This window comes from Gasterosteus aculeatus, chromosome 16 (genome assembly GCF_964276395.1).
Source record: "Gasterosteus aculeatus chromosome 16, fGasAcu3.hap1.1, whole genome shotgun sequence".
NCBI lineage: Eukaryota > Metazoa > Chordata > Actinopteri > Perciformes > Gasterosteidae > Gasterosteus > Gasterosteus aculeatus.
The window spans coordinates 5,504,265-5,527,411 of NC_135704.1; the positions used below are offsets into that span (position 1 = coordinate 5,504,265).

General features: G+C 45.9%; 2 protein-coding genes and 1 non-coding gene across 3 annotated transcripts; all 3 read right to left on the bottom strand.

Annotated features, from left to right (window-relative positions):
• Positions 1 to 170: 170 nt before the first annotated feature.
• nabp1a (nucleic acid binding protein 1a) lies at positions 171 to 4,317 on the bottom strand. Its single transcript, XM_040201716.2, has 6 exons — positions 3,194 to 4,317; positions 2,853 to 2,991; positions 2,652 to 2,723; positions 2,222 to 2,297; positions 2,013 to 2,082; positions 171 to 1,298 (listed from the first exon to the last, which is right to left on the bottom strand). The coding sequence occupies exons 1-6, from the start codon at positions 3,285 to 3,287 to the stop codon at positions 1,081 to 1,083; spliced, it is 669 nt and encodes a 222-aa protein (XP_040057650.1). The 5' UTR covers positions 3,288 to 4,317; the 3' UTR covers positions 171 to 1,080.
• A 632-nt stretch (positions 4,318 to 4,949) lies between these two features.
• Positions 4,950 to 5,031, bottom strand: trnas-cga (transfer RNA serine (anticodon CGA)). Its single transcript has one exon. It is a non-coding gene; the product is annotated as a tRNA-Ser (tRNA).
• A 1,418-nt stretch (positions 5,032 to 6,449) lies between these two features.
• LOC120834131 (caveolae-associated protein 2) lies at positions 6,450 to 22,187 on the bottom strand. Its single transcript, XM_040201947.2, has 2 exons — positions 21,385 to 22,187; positions 6,450 to 9,566 (listed from the first exon to the last, which is right to left on the bottom strand). Exons 1-2 carry the CDS (start codon positions 21,916 to 21,918, stop codon positions 8,688 to 8,690), a joined length of 1,413 nt encoding a protein of 470 aa, XP_040057881.2. The 5' UTR covers positions 21,919 to 22,187; the 3' UTR covers positions 6,450 to 8,687.
• Between the last annotated feature and the right edge of the window lie 960 nt (positions 22,188 to 23,147).

A 23,147-nucleotide genomic window follows, 5' to 3' on the forward strand; every position in this document is an offset into this window, starting at 1 on the left:
CACCAGATGGCGCTGTGCAGTCCACACAGCTGATAGGGCGCAGGGTGGTTGTAAGGGCCTCTGTAAGGGGCCAGTTGGGGGGCTCCAAGGACCACAAACACTACTGGCGACCTACACTAAATAATCTCGGGCCAAAGATCAAGTTAAAAAACAAACAATCGTTTACATCCTTGCATGTCAAGTGGCAATGTGTTTGCTAAAGCAATATTGCTAATTTTGTTTATTACAAATCTGTTTTATACCATTGTAGAAGCAGTGTAACCAAGTTGACATACTGTACATTTTATATTCTTTAACAGTAACTTGGCTTTCTGTCAGAACTACCGGAGAACTCCTTCGGTGAAACATTGCCATTATTCGAGTGTGGGTCATTACTTGATGTAGGTACAATTGATGTAAGAAACAAAACTAAAAAGAAGCGTAATATCAATTTACCTAGCCATTATTAAAATTATAACTCTAAACACATTTCCTTTCACAAATTCATTTTGGATTCTGCCTGGTAACAAGGAAGACCTGCTTGTGCATTAATCCAACAACTCATTTCACCATCTTAAGGCTTTTCCCGCTGAGAAAAAAAGAAATTGAAAACCCATCTCCCGATTTAGATGAAAGCAAAAGTTGACCCCCTCCGACTTAAATTAAGTGAAGAAAGTGCATCAAGTGTTCATGTAGGGTGTGTAGTTTAAAAGAACAGATGGGGTAGAGGGGTTAAGGACCAGGGAACTGGAGGGGGGGGAGACACTGGCACAGAGCTGGCAAAGAGACAGTGAGACTTAGCAGAAAGGACTCAGGGGGCCGAGGGGGCAGATCGCCACTTGGCCCCCTGAGTCCAGCTGGAGCATCAGGTGAAGGATGGCCATCGCACTGAAACCACTACTGATGACAAACGCCACACCTGAGCAGGTTAGCATGTAGGAGAATGAGGCTAACAGTCCCTTATGTAATTCTGAATATTAAAGGCCAATTCAGGCCAAGATGGGAAGGGGGAAAGTGTTTTAGCAAGAGGGGGCAGGGGGAAATAGGGATATCCATAAGTTTTCTCCCCCAAGCCCCCGTTCCCTCAACACACACCCAATTTCATCTTTTGGCACGCCGTGGGTCCCTGCCGTTGCTAATGGTAACTGAAGACTTTGGGGCTGTCGCGGGTCCTGCAGCTGAAGCAGCAGTAGCTGGAGGCGCTCCGTTGCCAGGCGACCGGCCGTTGGGTCGCCCGATGCCGCCGAAGCCGGTGTCACGGGACGCACCAGTCAATGGGTTGTTGTTGTTGTTGGCAAATGGCAGGATGGCACCGTTACCTGTGGTTGGAGAAATACAAGTACCAACAGAAAAGGAAAACAAAGTGGACGTTAGACATTGTGACGTGACAGTGGGATAATCACAGGTGTGAATAATATGAATGAAGGCAGACGCTTTGGATTATGGTCCTGGCATTGTGCACGCCGACTTATTGTTAAGGCTTACGGTGACATGTCAAATTGTCTGCTGGGAAAAAGCCCAGCGGACATCTTTAAAACACAAAACGGGCAAGAAAAAAAAAAGAAAAAAAAAAAGACTAATTTCATTCAGATCCAAGTACGGACTTGAACAAAAAAGCACCATATCGCTTTTTTCACCTTTTCCCTTAATTTAAGCCAAATTTTGCAAGTCGAAAACAAACAAATGTCTCTTTTAATCCACCAACATTCTTCAATCATTTTTATGCATTAGCGATGTGTACTTGGGATTCTATTTTGGAATCATAACAAATTGAAGAATTTGCCTGGGGAGATGACGTGTAGCGCGAGAAGAACTGTTTAATAACATGACGCAGATCCTAATATCAATGCGCAAAACAATATCCAGAGAGTCCGTGGAGTGTTCATTCAAGTACCAGGGCCGTTTCACCGTGGAAGTGAGAACAGTGGAATTGGACTGGTACCGACTGCTTATTTCTGGTATTTTGACCTCCCTAATGTGCACCACCACTCGGGACAAGAGCAGTGGATCTCTGCAACCTTAAATATACTGACCTGGTGGAGCAGGTGTACCTGAATTCTGATTGGGTGGAGAGTTTCCCCTCTGATTCTGGTCTGGTTTACCCTGTTAATGGAAGAGAATGTCAGTCAGCTTTAACATCTTACCACCACCTGTGTTAGGATCGGACTCCTGAGTTCGTTGTACGCAAAGGGGGTCGACACATTTGCTAATGAAAGTGAGAAGTGGGCGCGTGGCTACTCACAGACTTGTTTTGCTGGGATAGCAGATCTGGGTTTGGTTCACTGAAGTTGGGCACCTCTGAATACACCATGCAGAACCTGCAGAGACAAAGCCACATTTTAAGATAATATGCAGAGTCGGTGTTTGGTCGGAATGAAGCGATCGGTTTCCAAAAGTCAGTGTTCGTCGACATGAAGCACAAGCTTTAAGATTCAGAGGTTTGCTCACTCGAAAGTCAGTAAAAATCAGAGTGAGACGAATGTAAGATGCACTTTCTTGGGATTAAAAAGGCATGTTTAGAGGAATAATACACAGCTGTTTAGGCAGCGGTCCAAAGGCTTTCATAACAGAATGTTTTTCAACCCCGTTGGAAAGCCCCCAGATGTTAACGACCATTTTCACAAAGCGCTGTTTTCTAAGATGCTTGGGCTGCAGAGTGAACAGATACTCACTCTCCAATCTTCTGCAGATCCCCTCCTCTTCCAGTGTATAAGGTCAGGCAGCCTTTCCATATGGATGCATAGCTAACACAGAAAGGTCACAGTTAAACTACAGACAAGAAAAGTTCCCCTATAAGAGCAACAGCTCCCCGTCTAATGGAAACTTGTGCAATGATCGTTGACCGGTGGGTCACGTTGGGCGGTCGAGCCTACCCTCGGGTCAGCTTGATGATGTCCCCCGGTTGAATGAGGCTTCCCAGCTCGTCCCACACGGAGATGGCGATGCTCCCGCTCTTGTCGGCCACCTTGCAGGAGCGCACCTCGTGCCCGTCTTTCGTTTTGGTCACTCGTCCTGAACAACAATGAGACGGCGACACGAGTTCAGACGAACGGCTGGAAAAACGACCCCAGGTGGAGGCGAGTCGTGGGACATGTTAGGACTGACAAAAGTTCCGATTGACAGTGACCGCTCGTGCCACGGCTGGCTCCTTTAACGAAAAGACACGAGCTGACGGTACAAGGAAGAGACGCTGCGGTGTCACGGTCCGACTTACCGATTTCCAACACGATGAATACGATATTCAGGTTTTTCGACCCGGGCTTCACATCCTTTAATAAAAACAAGGCCTCGCCTGTGGCGGTTGCCATTGTCGGCCTCGACGATATGTGTACAATATATATATAAAACTCGTCTTTCCCTTACTGCCACTTAAATGCAAAGGCAGTTGCGAGCGGGCTGTCGTTACCGGGTAGCGCTAGCTCAGCTAATTAGCCAGTTAGCCAAATGCTAACGTAACGCAGCTCAACCCCCCCTAGCGCTATCTTAACCGTTTACAGGGACAAGGTCCGGCTTCTGTGGTAGTCGGCTAACGTTACATTCGAGTCGAATACAAGAAACACCGCCACTGAATACAGGGGGTGAAACATAACAATTACGTCCACGTTAACCGCCCGCTTAAAAAGACCAAGCGCACGACCAGGGTGCTCAAAGTGTGCTATCAGGAGTGGCTTTGCTAAGGAACACAATGCTAAATGTGAGCTAGCTCGTTTGCGATGCTAGTTTGCTAGCTGCCTCCGTTTCATTACAGGACACAAGTATCTTTGCGTGTATCTATACGATATTATGGTCATAATAGCAGGTCTTCAAATATACTGACGCCACGCTGACGTCAAACACGACGACTATTAATAAAGTAAACTAGCGCTTTAGCAATGCAGTCGACCCAAAACTTGGAATTCGGATCTAGAACTGATGTGCTGGGAGATGCTCCTGCTTCGACACAGACCTCTCAGTCACTGACGTTACGTTGCACAGCTTGGTGGTCTGTGCTTTTAGGTTAGGAGGTGACGACCGTCAAACCCCCCCTCGGTAACTTGGACAACTTAAGTTTACGTGAATGCTTTCAAATCGAACGCATTTTCTTTGTGTGCCTCCTTTGAGGAAAAAGCAACTGTTGTCGTTAGCGTTGCTAAGGCGTGTAGTCTGGCCAAGTTATTTCTTCAGAAGACTATTGTCTCTATCGAATGGTGGCCCCTATAACGTCGGAGTTGTTCGCAAGCCGCAAGTGTCCTGGTTATATATGCCTACACACCCTGAAGACACCGTCTAAAACCTGCTTCCGCGGCTCACTTTCAATGAGACTCCCCTGTAGAACAACACCCCAAGTCTACGTCAGCTGGGGGGTTGACGGGGGGGTTTTATACAACTCGGCCAGTACGACTATCCTGCGCAGGGAAGGGGTACACACATACAAATAGCCTTTTGTGTGTCTTTACACAACTGAGTGGACAGATGCTGGCAATTACCTGGCTTATTTTATCCAAGAGAATGCGACCGCAGACACACGCAGACAATGTGCTGACAGTGTGTTTGTGTTTACAGAACAGAGGGGAAGTAATTGGTTTATACCAAATGAGTCCCGTTCAGAAACAACGCGAGAAGTGATGAGAGAGCTCGTGGGTCCGTGTACCTTTTGATAGTCCCTTATATTGTAAAAACCAGAAAACGAAAACACTCGTTTCTCATTTTTCGTTTTAAATCAAAAACGGTAAAACGGAAGTGGACAGCCGTTTTCTCGTTTTTACTCACCCACGAGGTGACATTATTCGATACCTTCTTCTCGTCAATTAAGTCAATTGATGAGTTGCGAACTATTCATATTAAAACTCCCATACACGTACACACAGTGGTTGCAAAATGCCTCCAAATAGTAAGGAGGTATCCACGTATAACTGGTATTATTGCACATTGTAAATCATTTGGTTTGCTTTGTACAGAACGCATGTTTGCAATCCGTGCAAAAAGAGGAACGTCACGAACAGGATTCGAACCTGTGCGGGGAAACCCCATTGGATTTCGAGTCCAACGCCTTAACCTCTCGGCCACCGTGACAATTGACGGTAATACGTGGACCATACTACCTATTTATCAGAATATCGTGTTAGAACAACGTAAATTCGTAAATGTACTTATTCATATCAATTACCTTGCTAGTAGTAGTGGTGCGCTCGATAATTTGAAAAACTAATATGACTCCGCGGAAGAAGCAAGAGTGTTGGTCTATTATCAGACAGAAGAGGGAGACAAACACCATCACAACACCTCGACTCCCTCATGGGCAAAAAACGAAGCAGGTCGGGCTACTATTAACCCTTTGGATGAGTTTGAGAAAGGCATAGGTCACCTAAACATACGACTCGTTTTGACTAGTATTCTATTGTACAACAACATGTGCAACATTCACATTTTAGTAGATGTGCAAGAGTTCAAGTATGAAAGTCAGTTTACCTAAAACAAAAATGAATATATTCTTATCACAACTGATGGTAACTATAAATAGCCCAGGAAGTTTCATTTACGGTGCACAGAGCATTGGGGAAATAATAAATAATTCATAGAACTGTAGAAAGTAATTCCTATCAAAACAACTTACTGTGTTTTGTAGGTTATATCCTGAGTATCAGGAAACAGGAAACAGGAAAGCTTCTAGTTAGAATTAGATACTGTGATGGAAAGGTTCATTTATAGTTTGGCTGAAGCAATGCCTTGTTGTGGCTCTGACTAATACCTGTCTCATATTGATTTTCCATAAACTGGGCTATGCAAACAGAGGTTGAGCAATCAAACCACCCCCTCCACTGTGTTTCATCCTCTACTACCTTCACAAAACTACAACTGTTAAACTGTCTAAAACTTGTAGTGGCCTGAGCGATAGCAGGCTTTATTATGTTTCCATGGGAACGACAGGAAAACATTCAAGCCACGGCACCAATAATCCACAGACAGTTAACTATTACACAATTAAAGTGAAATGTGTGACTAGTGTTATTCATCGCAATTAAAAGTATTTGAATGTTAGAAAATCTTTATTGATGTATACAACACTAAATTCAGAAGTTGATTGCAGTAGTTTCTTGAAACACTCACGTGGCAGAGAATCTTCTGCTGGAAAGGAGACCGTCTTTGGTTTAAGTGGAAAACTAAATTATCAAGCTATACAAGTCAGAACTGTATGAACAAAGATGGTGTTGAACACAGCCTGATAAAGGCTGTGATATTGTGTGATCTAGATGAAAGACCCTGATTTTAAGATCACACACAAATCTAAGTATTGCATATTTACTGTTGGCAGACAAGAGGTATCTCAGAAGGAACACATGTGCAGGAATCAGCAGGAAATACCTCAGACAGTCACATTCTAAACAAAGGGCCGGCATAAAGTATAGAGTTCAATCCCATTTGAGTAAAAATATTTATATAGTGGAATTAGAGAAACAAAAGTGACAAAATAAAAGCAACCAGGTGAAAAGTTCTTTGAAATCGTTCTTGTCTATTTATTTATTTTCTCCTTACAGATCCCATTTGAGCAAACTGGCAGGCTCATTTCTATAATGAATGAAGCACATACAGTGAAAAGCTTTAAGTGAAGCAACAGTGTAAAGTATGTTCATGTTCACCACTCCTCACCTCTTCATTTTTCAGACCCCAGTAAACTGTTTTTTCTTTTTTTTTAAATTCATTTTGCATACTTAGTTCCAAAGATCTTGTGATCTAACATACGTTTCCATTGCACGCCTAGCACAACGGTGACTTTCTCATCCTTTCCAACAAAGTTCTTTTCCACACCCAAGCTTGACCTCTTTCCGCCACACGCTCGTGCACAGGAGCATTCATCGAGGGGCGGGTGGGGGGTTAACACCTGTGGCTCCAGAGCGTCTCCCTCTTGGCATAGTCTCAAAGGGGAGCATGAGAGTGTAGAAAGTGGGCCAAACAGGAGTCATACGTCAAAGCTAGGAATGCTGTCTTCTACCTTCGTCCACCTCTCTGACCTCTCTCGGTGTCTGGATGCTTGGCACTTGCTAAAGCATTTTGAGGCAGTCCTTGCATTGGACGCGTGGAGGAAAGGCAACTTTGAAAAAGGTAACTTTTCTGCATGAGGTTCAAACATGAGGTTTGAACCCTGATGAGTGAATTTGCACATCATTTTAACTTAAGCGTTCTAAGCTTTCAGTATTTTGTATCAACCCATGATTATGCCCCATAAAGTGTTAGCTATAAAGAAAAAAACACATTCATTAATCATTCTTATCTACAAAGTCAATCCACACCTTCAAGACCGAAGCTACTCATACCAGCTTATGCAAGGTAAAAGGCACGCTAGGTGTGTGTGTGTGTGTGTGTGTGTGTGTCTGTCTGTCTGTCTGTGTGTATTTATCTAGGGGAAAGGGACTTAGTGGTTTAAGGCTTAAACATATATAATGTAGTAAACATTTCACCATGTAAGTTATGGATGCCTGAAAGAAAAAAACAGACGACTTATAAACACCCAAGTTTCATATAGTAACTCAAAAGAAATTCACAGATACAACATTCACTGTATAAAGACGGTTATCGCAAAGTTACTATTTTAATGGGTTTAAAGTGTTAATACTTGGAGAGTTGGGTGCCTCGCGTTGAGAAAAACAAAAAATAATTGCTGTACATAAAACACATAAATTTGGTCCATAGAGTGGACAAAGGGCTGCCCAAGGGATATTTAATATGTCAGTATTAAAACCGGCAGGGTTCTTGTTCCCTAGTTTTTCTAGGCATTATCTAAGCACAAACCCATTTACAAGCATTTTCTTTTATCTCGCTTTTAATTAGTGGGATTCGCAAGAACATTTAGACTCTTTTGAATGCCATCTATTCTAATTGTCTGCACCTGGGATTTTCTGACCAGACAACCACAAATGAACTGCAACATTTTGATTTATCACCCATGTGGTATTTTAGAAATGTCACTATGGCAGCGATGAACAAAATGTTGATCGCAGGTTAAGAATAGGAGTCAAGACATCGTCACTGGGATGACGGAAATATAGACACCTATTAGTTAAGATCTGGGCTTATTTCCCCGTAGGTCCAAAGAATTCATTAAACAACCTCTGGTTCATGACAAAACACCACAGGGCCTTTTCATTGAAAACCCAGAACCTCCCCATTCCAACTAGAGCCCAACCTGGCAACACGCTGCCTCAACAGCCACTGGGTAGGGGCACTGTTGCCAAAGATTTACTATTTTCTTTCACACAAAAAAACAAAAGACATAAAGAACAAATGGGTTATTTGTCACTGTGGCAGAAAGCTCCAGAGGCAGAAAAACAGCACTGGGGAGATACTTGGCCCGGAGATTGAGGACATCGAGGACACAGGCACCAGTTGATGGAAGTTGTGGTACATTGGGGCTACGGTGCTTTCTTTGGACAGCCCTGCTTCAGGGTTTAGGAAGCACCTGCACTGGATTTGGATACACTGCAAGATCCAGTCGTGAAACAAGTTGTCTTACACTGTGTGTGTTAATGTCCAAGGACTAAGCTGGTAATAATAAAAGGAAGAGTTGGCAGAAATTGTCCGAAGATAGACTACTTTCGGAAGCTTAGAGCATGTTATTTTGTATATTGGGGTTCAAAGGCTGTTTACATCGGAGGGATAATTTATAATAAAACTGGCGCAAGAATAGAATGAATGGGGAACTACAATTGCTGCTCACTAAAATTAAAATCATATTAAGACACTTGCTCTACAGTAATAGTTGCAGTAGCAATCTTGGGGTCTGCTGCGGTCTCAACAGGGCTCTTGTGATTCTCCTTTTCTTCCACTTCGTCTTCCTCCTCATCGCCAACATCTTCATCAAGCTCTGGGACTGCCAGGCCGGCAGAGCGGTCGCCATTTATCTCGCACTCAATGCTGGGTGCTTCTCCATTGATCGCCAGCTCGGCCTTCATGCTGTCTGGGGTGGAGGGACTCACCATCTCCTGGACCTTCTCCACAACTCCAACCTGGGTATGAGCCTCTGCCAGGGGAATCTCTTCATCTAAGTTTTCAAGAGCAGGAATCTCCACGTGGGCTTCTTCCCAATGTAAGCCCTGGTCTTGTGTGGGGGCCTCGCCGTCTCTGACCTTCTTGACGTTAAAGGTCATCGGAGACACCTTGAAAGAGGAGGACTTGGCAGTCGGGCTCTTGGGAAGGTTCGGGGTGAGACTCTTCCTGATTTTGTCCCGCTTTTCCGGCGGCACGATCTTGGTGGTGATCTGGGTCACCTTCTTCTCAATGCTCTGGCGCGAGAAGGCCTTCTTGAGGCTATCGACCTTCTTCAGGCTGTTGCGCTTGAACTTGTCAGCCCTCCTCTCAAACGAGTGGGATGTGGCTGGACCCATTGCGTCGTTGCTCTCGCACATCTCATACTCCTCATGGTGTACTGTGAGGACATCTTCGTCATCGGAGGACAAGCTAATGGTCTGAAGACCCTCATCGTTGGCGCGGCTGCCAGCAATAGAGCCCGTCACAGACTGAGAAGGGAGGAGGGAATCTGCGTCGTACTGACTCAGCTGCGGGGTCTTGGCGGAGTCCTTGACAAACACACTGGAGGGGATCTCATTGTCTTCCTATCGAGAGACAGAGGGACAGAAGACGGTTATTTGGATCAGTCATATACATATACATACTTCCAAATACATATCACCATAAACATGTTTATCGAGGTCTCAGGCCATGGTTTGGAGATTGTAAGTGACTGGCTCTCTGCTTTTAATATCACCCCTCGGAGGGTAGCCCGGTTGCCCACAGAGAGGCGAGAGGCTTGTTTTTGATATTGTTTTGTTTTGCGCAACCCCCATTCGTCGCCCATAACGTTCGCTCCACCCCTTTAATGGTCTGGCAAAGTAGGCGGTATCTGGCCCAAACCTGGAATGAGCCTGACACTGGGCCTGCCTCCCCAGGACTGAGGAAATCAGCCTCTGCATGCCTCCTATCTCTTCTCCTTACAACTGAGGACTTCCACGTGTTTCTCTGCAGGCACAAATCTTTTTTTTTCCTCACATCTCTCTCGCTGCCCTCTCTCCCCTTCCTCCCACATCCATGAACACTATGTGGTCATGAAGACCATAACCAGTGAGCAGTAAGCCCAATTTCCACTATTTCAATTGGTTCTCCCCAGTGTTCTTCCTCCCTCCCACTTCCTTTCTGCCCATTCATCTGTGCACAGTCACCCAATCACACACATGTGGGCACATTCACCCGCGTACACAATGTTCCACTCCACTGGGTATTTATAAGCCAGACTTCCCCCCAGTGGAGTGAGTGGAGAGTGAAGGTGCAGCGTCAATGGTCGACATACTCCACTACACATTTGAAATGCTCAGAGAGAACACCCGCCCAATAACATCACCTGGAAGTACCACCGGTGGATACTTGGTTTTGACTTGACAAAATGAAACAGTGTACAGCACGTTTTCAAGGTCAGGTAGACAACAGGTACTCCGCTAAAGTCATTTTCGGAAAGCAGTCATGCTGCGATCACAATAGCGTTGCAAAACAGCCCCCACATTGTGAGCACAACCTGGAATTCAAACTATATGCACCGTTGTTACCCCCAGAACCTGTTGGAATGCCTTACTTCTAAACAATTGTGGTTTCTGTACGGCAAGCTTGTAAGAATGAGTCTGCATTTGCAAGTATGGCAGATTTTCAAAGAATGCAGGTTATTGCAGCTCATTGGACAATATAGCAGTAGCAGTGCTTTAAGTGAGAGACGTGTGCTTCCTGGGATGTCATTAGCACATACTTAAGTACCGGTTCGAGCAGATGTCTGTTCTTCACTGGATACTTGATGGGGAGTTTTTGCTTGAAATTACTGGGCTATTGTACCTGCAATCTGTATTTAGCCTACTTAGGCCAATTCAAACACTATTATTTGGTCATATTGAGACTATGACTGTGAAATATAAACGGAACAAAACGTTGATGTTATGTACTCTAACAGCTCAAATCGATATGGTTATAAAATCAAACTATTATACAATAAGATTTATTGATCACAAGACTGTGTCAAAGTGTGTTCCACCACAAAATCACTTTCACGTCACTTTCTTCAATTCACTGATTGCATCCGTCCATTGGAGACATTCACAACGAGCACTTGGGATAACGTCCAACTGCTGTTTTATCCTAGTGTCATCCACAGCAGTTCACAGTGCTCCGTAGACTATGGAAAGCTCTGGAAAGGCACGCAGAGACCCTCTGATTGGACCACTTAGCAGACATCCGATACCGCTCGCCTCAAACGTGCAGGCATGACTCACAGTTCAGGTGTATGCCGGGCGTGTTAGGTATCCCAGACAATAACAATAAATCTTTTAGGGCCACGTTTACTGGGGAAGATGATCTTAAAAACAAAACAGCACAATGGGTGCTGTGGTAGGAGTGCTTATTTAGTTGACTGATTAGAAATCTTTACTTCACTGATGTCGATTCTAAATGATCCTGAATGATCGGTTTGATGTCGCTCCAGATATGAAACACTTCTAAAACGTCAATTAACCCCTTTTCTCAGACAAAAGGGCGGCCCCTGGAAGAACAGCCTTGGTTAACGTGGTGTGTTTGCTTTAACTGCGATTCCTCCATTTCAGTTCCGTTCTCTGTGGATCCCTCCCGGCGTACTGTATCTGTCTCAGACGGATCTGGCACCACCCCGAAGGACTGTGCGGATCTCAACGTGTTCGTGCAGAATCGACGGGAAGTATGTGGGTGACATGCCCTTGCATGAAGTTAGAAATAGCTCACGGGTTAAATAAAAAAAAACATCCAATCTGATCGGTCAGGATCAGAATACGCCAAAATGGCATCTCCAGACCCTCAGTAGAACGTTTAGTCATGATAAAAACTAATCTTTCCCAATTGTTTGTTGGTGTTTGTTTGGAAGATTCAATCGTGGTTCTTCTGCTTCAGTCCTGGAACGTAAGAGACCCGCTGATTTGGCTCTAACATGTTTGATGTAATCTCTGATAATCTCTGTGGGTACGGGGTGTGTGTGGGAGGCAACAACTGAAAATCAAACATCCTCCAATGAAAAGCGAGCTCTCCTTCTACATACTGTGCTAGACCTACGGCAGTGTCAGCACAGTTTTATTGATTGATTTACTCGTGGTTATAAACAAAGCCAATGCCTCAGTGTTTATACTTATTACCCAACCATTGTTCAACATTAATTTTCAACATTGACTTAATCAGTCTTTTTTTTCTCTTCATCTTCTATTTGCTTTCTCTGGTAAAAAAATAGTTTTTTTCCTCATGTTTGGTTGTCGATGTGAGTGTGTCCTCAGTTTAACCCACAAACAGTCTTGGCAAGCAGGCTATAGAAGAAACAAAATCTTCCTAAATATCATTCGACCCAGGTTCGCCCTTTGCGTGCATGTGTGTGTGTGTGTGTGTGTAGACCTCACATTTGTCCCTTTTCTCTTGGGAACCCTGTTAATTAATGGATCTTCTAAGCAAGCAGTCATTAGCGCTGAGAATTTGAAATGTGTGTGTGTGGGTGCGTGTGTGCGTGTGTTTGTATCTCCGTGTCAGTGGGTGTTTATTTATCATCCATTGTTCGTGTGTGTGTAAAAGAGCAATATGAATGTGAATTAGTCTACTTGTGGAGCATACCAAAGTTAATTTAGTGAGACAGCCAGTTTACTGTACACATTCTTCACAGATATTTTCCAGTGGCCACGTTATGGCACTCAAAAATCTCATTAAATAGTTGCACGGCAGAGCGGCCGTCTAATTGCGCGTTCTGCAAAGTGTTGCTAAGCCAGAGCTTGTGTAAGCCAGTGTCGTGCTCTGTTCAAAGAGGGAGCGATCAGGGCGAGGCAGATTTGAACCGTTTGAAGGAGCTCAGACGAGCTCACGTTCCTCTGCGAGCTCCTGTTTATACCATTTGTGTAATGACACCCCCTCTTCCATCTGTCCACCTGCCTCTGGTTATGTGCATGTGTGAGCATCTGCAACCAATGATAGTCAAATACCCCTCAGCTGTGTTCTTCTTGTCTGGTGCAAATTAACTAACTTTAGCACGCAATCACACTAAAAGCAACACATTATACCTCCTAAACGGCGTGCTGGCATTACCAATGTGAGCAAGTCAGCACGCAGATGTTAAGTAAACAATGAGCGCTTATGGCACCAATGAGCTGAAGTTCAGCCTCACCGAGTCACTAGCATGACTGTAGAAGTGTTGGCTTCTACCTTTGTCCCGTATATGGGATCCTAAAGCAAATACTTTGTACATGTTTTTACAAAGCAATGAGGTGTAAGGCTAGGACAAAATCAAAAAATGTATTGATGAAGAAATGCACTGCAAAAAAATTAATATTGCACATTCATGTTGTTGTTGAAACCGCTAAAGAGGGATTGGGGGATCCTCCGCTGTTTCCTCATTTTTAAAAGTGCACCCAGGCTGCAACCTCCAGCTCTGCAGAGTGAACCTACAATCTGCATTCTTCCTACTGACCAGCAGGGGGCGACTCGTCTGGTTCCAAAAATAATTCTAATCGTGTGAAAGTCTATGAGAAAACGACCCTACTTTCAGGGCGGGCAACTCAATGTTTAAAAAAAAAACAGCCACAGACCAATGGGTGACGTGACAATGACTACATCAACATCTTATTTCAAGTCTTGAGTAAAACGATATATGTAAAACACTGGCATCGTGTGGAACATAGACATAAATACAAAAAGCACCATCAACGGTCAAAATGGCCCATTCAACCCACCGTTAACAGCGGACCAGTTGAACAGGTGTGTTTAGCTGTCCTATTGGATGATAAATGGATGTTTTCTAAATCCTAACAGGCCAGGTTAGTGTGGGTGTATTGGCACAGTGAGTCAGGTGCCTCAGGCTCAGGTAGACCGCACCAATGAGAGGGTACACCATCAAAACACACCCACACACGCACAATTAAATGCACTTGTGTGCACATTTGCTGCTGCCAAGCCCATGCAATCATTTTGAAAGACAGGAAGCTTAGATTGTGAAAACAGGCAGAAACAAATACCATACAATGAAAGATACTTCTTATTGATATATGGACCTTCTTTTCTTTGTACTGCACATGCCGAACAAAAAGGCCTCAGAAACCTCCCCCTCTCATTAATTTACTCCAAAATGCATCCATCCTCCACATCTGCAAAACAACCTGCCTTCATTCAAGATGTCAAAACCCAACCTAGACTCTGCACCCTCTTAAACGCTCAAAACACACACTTCAATCATTTAGTTAGGGTTCCAGTGTCCACTTGAGGCATTGTGCAAATGTCCCCGGTATATGTTTTGATTGCATCCTATCCATTTCAGAGAAGGGTTTCAGATCCCCAGCTCGTTGCATAACACCCTGCCCCTCGTCCGCTCCCAACGAGATGTGCACGGAGAGCCATCTGTGCACAGAGGAAGGAAGGAGGACAGGACATGGAATTCTGCGTTTTGTGATTGGAGTGGGTAACATGATAAACTCCCATTACTCGGCACACTATGCATTTGGCGTGCACACCGCCCTGCACTTTCAATTGTACAAACAATACTTACTGTTAAAATATTAGCCCAACACTCTACCGTCCTATCAAGTGTGCTCGATTTCACGTCTCATAAATCAGCACCGTCATGCCAACACTGAATCACGCCTCCTGGCTCAATAGCCCATGAAGCTTTGCATAACATCTACAGCATTCTTTCTCACGCGCACTCCTCTCCTATCTGCTTCCCCGACGGGAAAAAAACCACATGTTTACTGGCCTCGCAAGCTTGTGTAATCACTCAACACTATAACCAATTCATGAGCAATGTAATGCTGACGTGGCGACAGAACGGAGGTCGCGGCAAACCAGAGAGGCGCCGATCATTTCTGATGACTTAAACGATGATGCAAGGCGTCATTTCCCTCGATCCTTCATTTACAGGATCGCAGGCCTTGCACTTCACGTTTTGCGATGCTATGCTCCCGAGTTCTCAAAATGTTTCATACACAACACCGGAAATCATTTCAACAACCACATGGTGGGCCGGCCTTCCTAACTGTTTACAGAAAGTCCTGCACACCAACCGGATCACACCGATACACCGGCACTCTCAAAGCGCACCATCCCCTCTGCGTCTACGTCCAAAGCCCCGCCAGCGCAACATATTCCTGCACACCGACGGCTTTCCTTGCCCCTGTTTTCCATCTGCTCCTTGGATGTGTTAATCGCATTTAGCTCTTTTGTTCCAATCTCACAATACCCCTCTTTGCACATTGTTTAGGGACAATCCCATTCCGAGTGTATCAGAACCATTGTTTGATAAGAGCCGCATGGAGATGCCCTGAGCCTTTCTGATAAAGCCACCACCAATTGTGAAATTGTTTACCTCGGATGGAGGTCGAAGGGCATGGAGAGTCTGCAGAGAAGCCCAGGGGTCATTGCGTTATCTTAACACATGTTATATTCTCACGTTTAATTCAGGTCATAGAAATAAGGACCCGGAGATCCAGCGGGGCTTTTGTTATCCCTCTTCCTGCCATGGATGTTGTGGCCTTGGCCAGCGGATTGGATGACGGACGCGGGGGTTTAAAGTGTCAAGAAGGTGAAGACGCATAGATGGACTGGTGAGGAGAGAAAATAAGGAGGTGACAGGAAGAGTCCAAATGAGGATAGTGGGTTTTATGTTATGGACTGTTTCATAGGACCTTGAGCTTTTTTGGAAGAAAACCAAGCACAAAAACAAGACCCCAGCTGTTTCGTCAACCATTTAGATAACTTTCATCCTTCAGTATCACCTGCATCTAACGTGCAACGCTGTGTTAGTGTCAAAGAGAGTGAAAAAGAGCATGCGAGTACAAGCAAGCTTAATGTCATGACCTAAAAAAATGGCCACTGACTCGCAAAAAACATGCTAAATATGCACCTGGCCGTTCCGAAGCAAAGAAAGCGCAGTGCATCATGGGACACGACGGGAGGCTCAACTAACTAAGCGCTGCCACTTTACCTTCATAAACAGCGTGGCATATTTATCAGGTGTAGTTCGTGTGAAAATGAAACAAAAGCAGACATGATTAGACAGCAGGTTGAGTTGCCCATCTGTCGACGATCTGCCGCCGGGCCGCGCTCAGACTACACACGATCCTCTGGGTTTTTTTGTGTCGATGAAGCTGTTACAACTAGTTTTCCACGTTTGCAAACTTGCCTCCCCCTCACAGACTGACACGAACTCGTCAAACCTGAATGTGACGACACGCTGAACAACGAGTTCAGCGCAGCAACTCACTCACTCTCACCGCGTTGTTATTAATGACTAACTTTGTCTTTTTCCTTCCACCCTTTTTTTATCCCTTTTTACACTTCTCTGCTCTTTATTTTATGTTTTGTGGAGAACAACAAACACTGGATTATCTGTGTAATGAACACCAAAAGGAAAACAAAGACTAAGGACAACAGTAGAAGCAGTGCTGTAACTCAATTTAGAAAACACGTTTAAAAGGCTGCAAGTCACGTTAGACTATTATCACCTTCGGGCCAGATTTTCTCCAAACCAACTACATTCATCTGGAAATATCCAGTGCTTACAATCTCCTCTCCAATTTGTAGACTGGGATATTTTTGATATTCTCCAGGCTTGTATATGTGCTGCTCATAGTATCACCCAAGATAAGCCCTGCAAGCTTAATATCAGAGCCGTAAAACTGGCTGTGCTCTTTCTACGATGACAAAAAGTCTGCCGTGAAAAAGGTCCTTTACAATCTCATTTCCTCCCATTGTAACTTGTATATTCTGGCTAGTGTTCCCCATCAATGTCATTTACACTCAACAAATAGCTAGCAGATAGCTTCTGGTCGAAAAAAGCTTTGACGCAATCAGCTAAATTGTTTGTTTCAAGTTGATTCACACAACTCAAAAGCTTCCACAACCGGTCACAAATTTTGATACGGAGACATTGTGGTTCAACCAGTAGCCACATATAAACAAGAGGTATTGACTGAGCATCATTAGCTCTAATAGCACACAAAAAAGGTAGGCTAACTCTGGCTAATGTTAAAGTGCAGAAAATTGAAACTTCTGGAACTACTGGCTTGCGTATTTGTTAATGTTTTGTGGAAGCTAACTGCCACCTAAGCAAAGCGAACCCGTCCGACGTTTGTCTCTGCAACTGGCCACGACGTAAACATCCATTGTCGTATCTAACTCTAAAAAGCCAGCCCGGCCAAAGGTAATGAAAGGTTTCCGGGATTACTACCTGTAAAGCAAGAAAACTGTCAAACCGTTTTCCCTTACGCTCTGTGCAACAAAGAAAAAACAACTGGTTTTACCCTAAAGTGTCTTTGAGTAGCCTACCATGTAAAGCACTATATGAATTAAAATGTATTATTATGGTGATTTTATTTGAAAAAAAAAAACAGATTTACAAAAAAATCTTTTTAACCAATAGGTTTTGTGAAACTAATAATTATTGCACAATCGAACCACATGTCATCGTGTAAAACCACAATCCTTTTGTTGAATGTGTCTGGAAGGTGGTGGCGTTGGCGGTCTTCCTGTTTCTTGGAGTCAACTGCCCCATTATTTGAAACCTCTCCATAAGTTAAGGCTTTGTAGGACGTGGCCCCACTGCTCTAGGCTACGCGCTGGTGCTATACACCACCTGCTGAAGCGCACACAATATAAGCTGTGGCCCGGAGCCAGTGGCAAGCTGCAACCTGTGGGAATGGATATGTAGTTTGTAACGGAATATGGCGCTCAACGCACGCAAAATGTGCAATACAACTACACTCAAATATCCCAATGCCTTGGAACACATCGTACTTGACGAGGCTGTGTAAGTGCTCAATGTTCAAGTATAACACCTAACTACCTCTTTAAGATGTATTTGTACACTTGTGCCACACTGGATTCGTAAGCACAAGGAGGGAGCGGTTATAGCCGACTTATTCATTCTGCCATTTTGGATCTTTGTTTCCCTTCAGAGTTAGAAGCTTCCAGTCGTTGAGCTTAACAGGTAAGCGCTTGGGGCGAGGCCAGGAACGGCATTACCAGTTTGTCCTCCATCTTAACGTGCCAGCGTGGAAAAAACTTCTTGCTGCTGAAAGCGAAGATTAAGTCACAACCTTTGGTCAAGTGACGATGTATGTGCACAAGGACCGTGCCGATCGGTAGCAGAGCAAACAACAACTGACGGGGAGTGTAGTCAGCCACTCGAAGCCTTTCAGCCCGTGTGATTGTCTTGCGTGTTGTACGATGAGTCAGCATGCAAAGTTTCTCAATCGGTAAATCCAGCTCCAAACGCAGAAGACACGAGAAGTTTGTGTCACATTAGAGACAAACACTCTTACAATGTTTGTCGATAGAGAGGGTGGTGGGGCTGGATGGTGGTGGGGGGGGGTTCACTCAACAACTCCCTTCTTGCCGCTAAACAACCAGAAAATCTGTGAACGGGGCTGAGCGTGTGCCGCGGGGAGGACAAACGCAATTCTCACGGCGTTCAAATTCAATTTGCCATTGTGGCTGACTTGTTTGTTGTGATGAAATTCCGCTCTGGAATAAACACAGATGGGGAGATCTCCATCTACTCTAACTAAACGACTTCTTTCGCAGGAAATGAAATTGCGAATGGGCCGCATATTTCACATGCCACGCCGATGCAATCAAGATAAAATTGGACGGCCCCCGGGGTTGGTGACTGTTGATATTTAAAAACTCATGAAATGAGCATTTGGAAATCAATCTGTGTGACGAATAACGTGAGAATATCTGCAATTCAACACGTTTTACCGATTCCAAACAGTAATCACCAAAACCATGTCTCCTCACTGGAACCTCAGATGGCTGGGACTTGTGTATGCTCTGCGTGTGTGTGTGCGTGTGCGTGTACGCGAGAGGGGAGGCACATGTGGGGGACAGGAAGAGCACTGGTGCACAAAAAACAAACAAACAAGGGCCTAGCATCAGTAATTACGTCCTCATTAGTCCTTGTTATGTGCAGGAACGCAGCGGAGCGGCAGACAGCGCTGCCGTTACCACCAAAGCCTGCAGCGGGGGCCGACCCTCGCATTTACCCATAATCCCTCTGTGTTTCCACCTCAACTGGCACTTACAGGGTGATGAGTGTTCTGGATCATTTTCTTTCGGGCTGGGAGGAGGAGGTGCAGGGGGGGGGGGCTCTCGGCCAAAGGCTATGGGGCCGCTATAGACAGTTTGGCTCTCGGGCGATAAGTAAATGTCCGTTAGCAAAGACCAGCGTGCTCTCCTGCACGTGCTCTCTGGTGGCGTCAGGGAATCGGGACAGGTGGCCGGACCAAACACGGGGCCGAATAAAAAATGGGGGTTGTGCAAAAGATAAAGCAAACACTGGAAGCGAGCAATGCAAGAAGAGGAAAACAGTCAGACGTCCAAACATAAAACGAAAGATATCGGACAAGCAAACGAGAGCACGGAACCAGATGGAGGAAAAAGGCAAAAAAAAAAAAAAAAAAAGTCAACAGGGAGGGGAAGGGACAAGGGCTGAACGGTTCTTTTATTTCCCGCTCCCCCTCGGGCGCGCCGAAGCCATTCACTAGCTCTGTAACTGCATACACCTGACCCGACACACCAACACGCACACACTTACCTGGACCTACTGCACCCATCTGCTTTATCTCGACTCAAACTCAAGAGAACAGAAGGAATCGCTCTTGAAACGCAACGTTCATAATGTATTAGGTACACGTTAAAATGTATTCTCCAGCATGCTATAATAACGTTAATGTGATATATTAAGTGCAAAACCCTGGTTAAGCGCACTGACGTGATGCATGGAAGGTAGAAAAAACACACACAGAGAGATATTTGCTGCCAGGAGCAGCCGACGTGACAAATCCAAAAGGACGCGTGGAATTTGACAACGCATTGAAAGCGAGCGCTCTCGCTAGCTTTAAAGCAACAGGACCCTCCCTCCCCAGAGCGCAGAATGAGACCGGGGGGGGGGGGGGGGGGGGGGGGGGGGGGGGGGGGGGATTCACTCCAATCGATCCTCGCCCATTTTTTCCAGAGGAAGGTCTTGGCACCTGGTGCGTTTGAACAACAGAGCCTCAGTACCTGGGAAACCAGACAACCGCCGTAAAGAGCTCTCCGTGGCTCTGGCTGGGTCAACAATGGCCCCACACACACACACACACCCACACACACACACACACACACAGTCTAAATCAAATACAATATGGAACCTCTTTCATCCTGCGTGGCAACGACACGATAATCACGCAGCGCTCAGGTTGCTTCTAATATTCGGTGTAAACACAAGTTACAATCATTTGTGAGATAAGTGATTCGGGTTGGAAGATTACTTTCCGGCTGTATTCCCCGGCCGATTCAAAAGGTTTTATTTTCAGCGGCAGTACAGAGTTTTGCTCTCACAGGTGTGTGATGTGGCGGTTGTGTCTGTCTGAGTTATGACTGGGGAGTGGAAACAGATCTAGCCAGCAAGTCAGTGTCTGAGGCCTCCTCCATTACCCGCTGGAGCTCCATGCCAGACACACCCTTCTTCTTACACACACACACACACACACACACACACACACACACACACACACACACACACACACACACACACACACACACACAACGGGTGGGAAGAGCTTCACTTGAACGTGTGTAAAATCTGTTCAGATCTAAACTTATCATTGAGCGTTCCTCCAACCCGTCTATTTGTGGAGATGTTGAGGTGAACGTAAGAGATCAGAAAGCAGCAAACGTCGCCCCGCAGCATTTGGGGGAAGGAGCTCAACAAGTTGCCTCATGCCTGTTCAACTAGTTTTAGGTGTTGAAAATGTGATTGGGCTGCTCCCCTACGGCACATCACACAGAGCGCCAACCAGGAACACAGGAAATATGCGCACATCCGTCACACCCACTGCAGCAGTCAAATCTGAATGCAAATACGACACACACACACACACACACACACACACACACACACACACACACACACATCAGGGCTCATGAAACTAGTAATGCAAATACACCCAATGTAAAAACTATTCAGAATGCATAATCCTAAAGCGGTACGAGAGGTCATTTAGCATTTCATAAAGATGGAGAGATGCATTAAAACAAGAATGGTCACAGATCAGAAGTCGTCTGCGGGTCAAACCAAATGATTTCCCATAATGTGACTTACATTAGATGACAACTTTACTCCTGTCTTTCCTCAGTTAGCAACAGATATCAAGCACAAGCTGACAACCCCCCCCCCCCCAACGACATCCCTATGACCCCATGATTTTTCAGGGTGTTGTTGTGGACTTTTTGCCGTGAGCTGCTGAACAGTGTAAACAACCACAATCCAAACGGAGCGACCCTTTAATGGCACTTTTACGCATTTATTTTGGGGCTGTAAGGAGCCACCGGAGGACTCTCTGTCTTCCCACCATGCCCTCTCACCTGGGAGATGATGACTTTAAAGTGGTTCCTCTTCAGCAGGTGGCCGTGGTTCGCCTCCAGCTTCTTCACGTGGACCGCCTGCTTGTCCAGGCGCTCCCGCACGTCCTTCAGGTTGACGTTGACTTTGCGGGAGCGCTCCAGCAGCTTGCTCACGCTGTTGGAGGTGCTGATGTGGGTCTTGGACAGGCGGGTCACGTCCCCCTGCACGACCCGCACGGCGCCCTCCAGGTCGGCCTGCCGCTGCTCCATCCGCTGCTGGTTGTCCTGCACCGCCTCCAGCATGTTGACCAGCTTGTCCAGCAGCGCCACCACGGTGATGGCGCTCACCTGGCCGCGGTCCACGGGGCTCCCCGGCGCCAGCGTCGCGGTCGGGCTGGTCGGGCTTTTCAAACCGAACCGGGACAGGGTGCCGCTCGGGTTCGGAGAGGACGGGACGGAGGACGGGCTGAAGCTCGGGGTGAGGAGCCCCTCGTCCTCGGGCTGCGGGACGGTGTGCGTGCTGCCGAGCTCGGCGCGGGACGCGTCCTCTTCCATGGTTCACAGGTGGTCGGATGTCCCGCGTTGATGCAGGGTTGTGTGTGTGTGTGAAGGGGCGGGAGGAGGGGGTGGGGGGGTCGATTCACCTGAACAGGTGCGGTTTAGCAGTAGCGTTACGCTCTCGTGACGGCGCTGCCACTCGGTCCAGCTGGGAAGTGAAGGACGCGCCGTGAACTTTCAAAAGCACCTCCCCCGCGAGCCGGAGGGAGGGGCGCGGTTGCCATGGAGACGGCGCAGGCCTATCCCTGTTGACAGACTAAAGTGGGTTTGTGTGCGCGTGTGTGTGTGTGTGTGTGTGTGTGTGTGTGTGTGTGTGTGTGTGTGTGTGTGTGTGTGTGTGTGCGTGTGTGTGTCCTTCCGTGTGTGCTGGCTTGCTTTGTGTTTGCTTGTGACAGCCCATCATTTCTACACTGTGCGTGGTTGGCACCGTTTGCATGAATATCAGGATACTTTTGTTTGGCGTTAGGGTTGATGTGTGTTTTTCGGATGGTGCTCTGCCAAAATGCTCAGGAATGCGTTACAACCGAGTGGTGTGGATCTTCTCTGCGTGTGACAAGACAACACAGTGACGACAAAACTATAATCCCAATCAAAAGGCCCTCGCTTCTGTTTGCAGAATGCTGTGGAAAGACCCCTGGTCGCTGTGCACTGTTTCACTGTGCCTCTGCTGACATGTGAGACTATGTGTGCGTGCCCCCCCCTCCCTCTCCCCTCTGGTTTTTTTGTGTGATGACAAGGGGCACACCGACATGGAAATGTGGAAGTCCCTGTTTCAACAATGAGGTCATCTGGTCCCCTGACTGACTCTCTCTCTCAAACGGGCTTTTTGTCAGCATCCCTGTAGGTATTTCATCTGCAATAACACTCTGTGCATCAAACGTGTTTTAGAAAGCCAGTGAATGGGAGGTGGGAGAGGCCTGTGGCATGTAAAGTAATTCCTTTGCTTACTAAGATTCCAGTCCACACCTGACTTTTATTGAATTTGTCCTGATAGAGTTAAAGGCTTGGTCAGCCATTGATCTAAGATCAATGAAGAAAACATTAAACTCCATAAAACTAAGATTACTTTTTCACACACGGAAAAGACACACCTCAGAGAAGAGAGATATGTTGGCAGAGTCCACAGCTCTCTTCAGATCCGGAAAAGCATCTGTTTTCACACTGTGTTTTTTATTTCCGTGCCCACAGAAGTGACTGTAAAACGTTTTGCAGCAACACACATAACA

What these genes read in the sequence shown, in the direction of transcription:
- nabp1a (XM_040201716.2), bottom strand. Translation starts at nt 3,287, where the DNA reads ATGGCAACCGCCACAGGCGAGGCCTTGTTTTTATTAAAGGATGTGAAG. An exon ending in GATCTGCAGAAGATTGGAGA is followed by an intron (nt 2,298 to 2,651) that starts GTGAGTATCTGT and finishes TTGTCTCTGCAG; the next exon opens with GTTCTGCATGGTGTATTCAG. An exon ending in AGGTACACCTGCTCCACCAG is followed by an intron (nt 1,299 to 2,012) that starts GTCAGTATATTT and finishes CTCCAACCACAG; the next exon opens with GTAACGGTGCCATCCTGCCA.
- LOC120834131 (XM_040201947.2), bottom strand. Translation starts at nt 21,918, where the DNA reads ATGGAAGAGGACGCGTCCCGCGCCGAGCTCGGCAGCACGCACACCGTC. An exon ending in TTAAAGTCATCATCTCCCAG is followed by an intron (nt 9,567 to 21,384) that starts GTGAGAGGGCAT and finishes GTCTCTCGATAG; the next exon opens with GAAGACAATGAGATCCCCTC.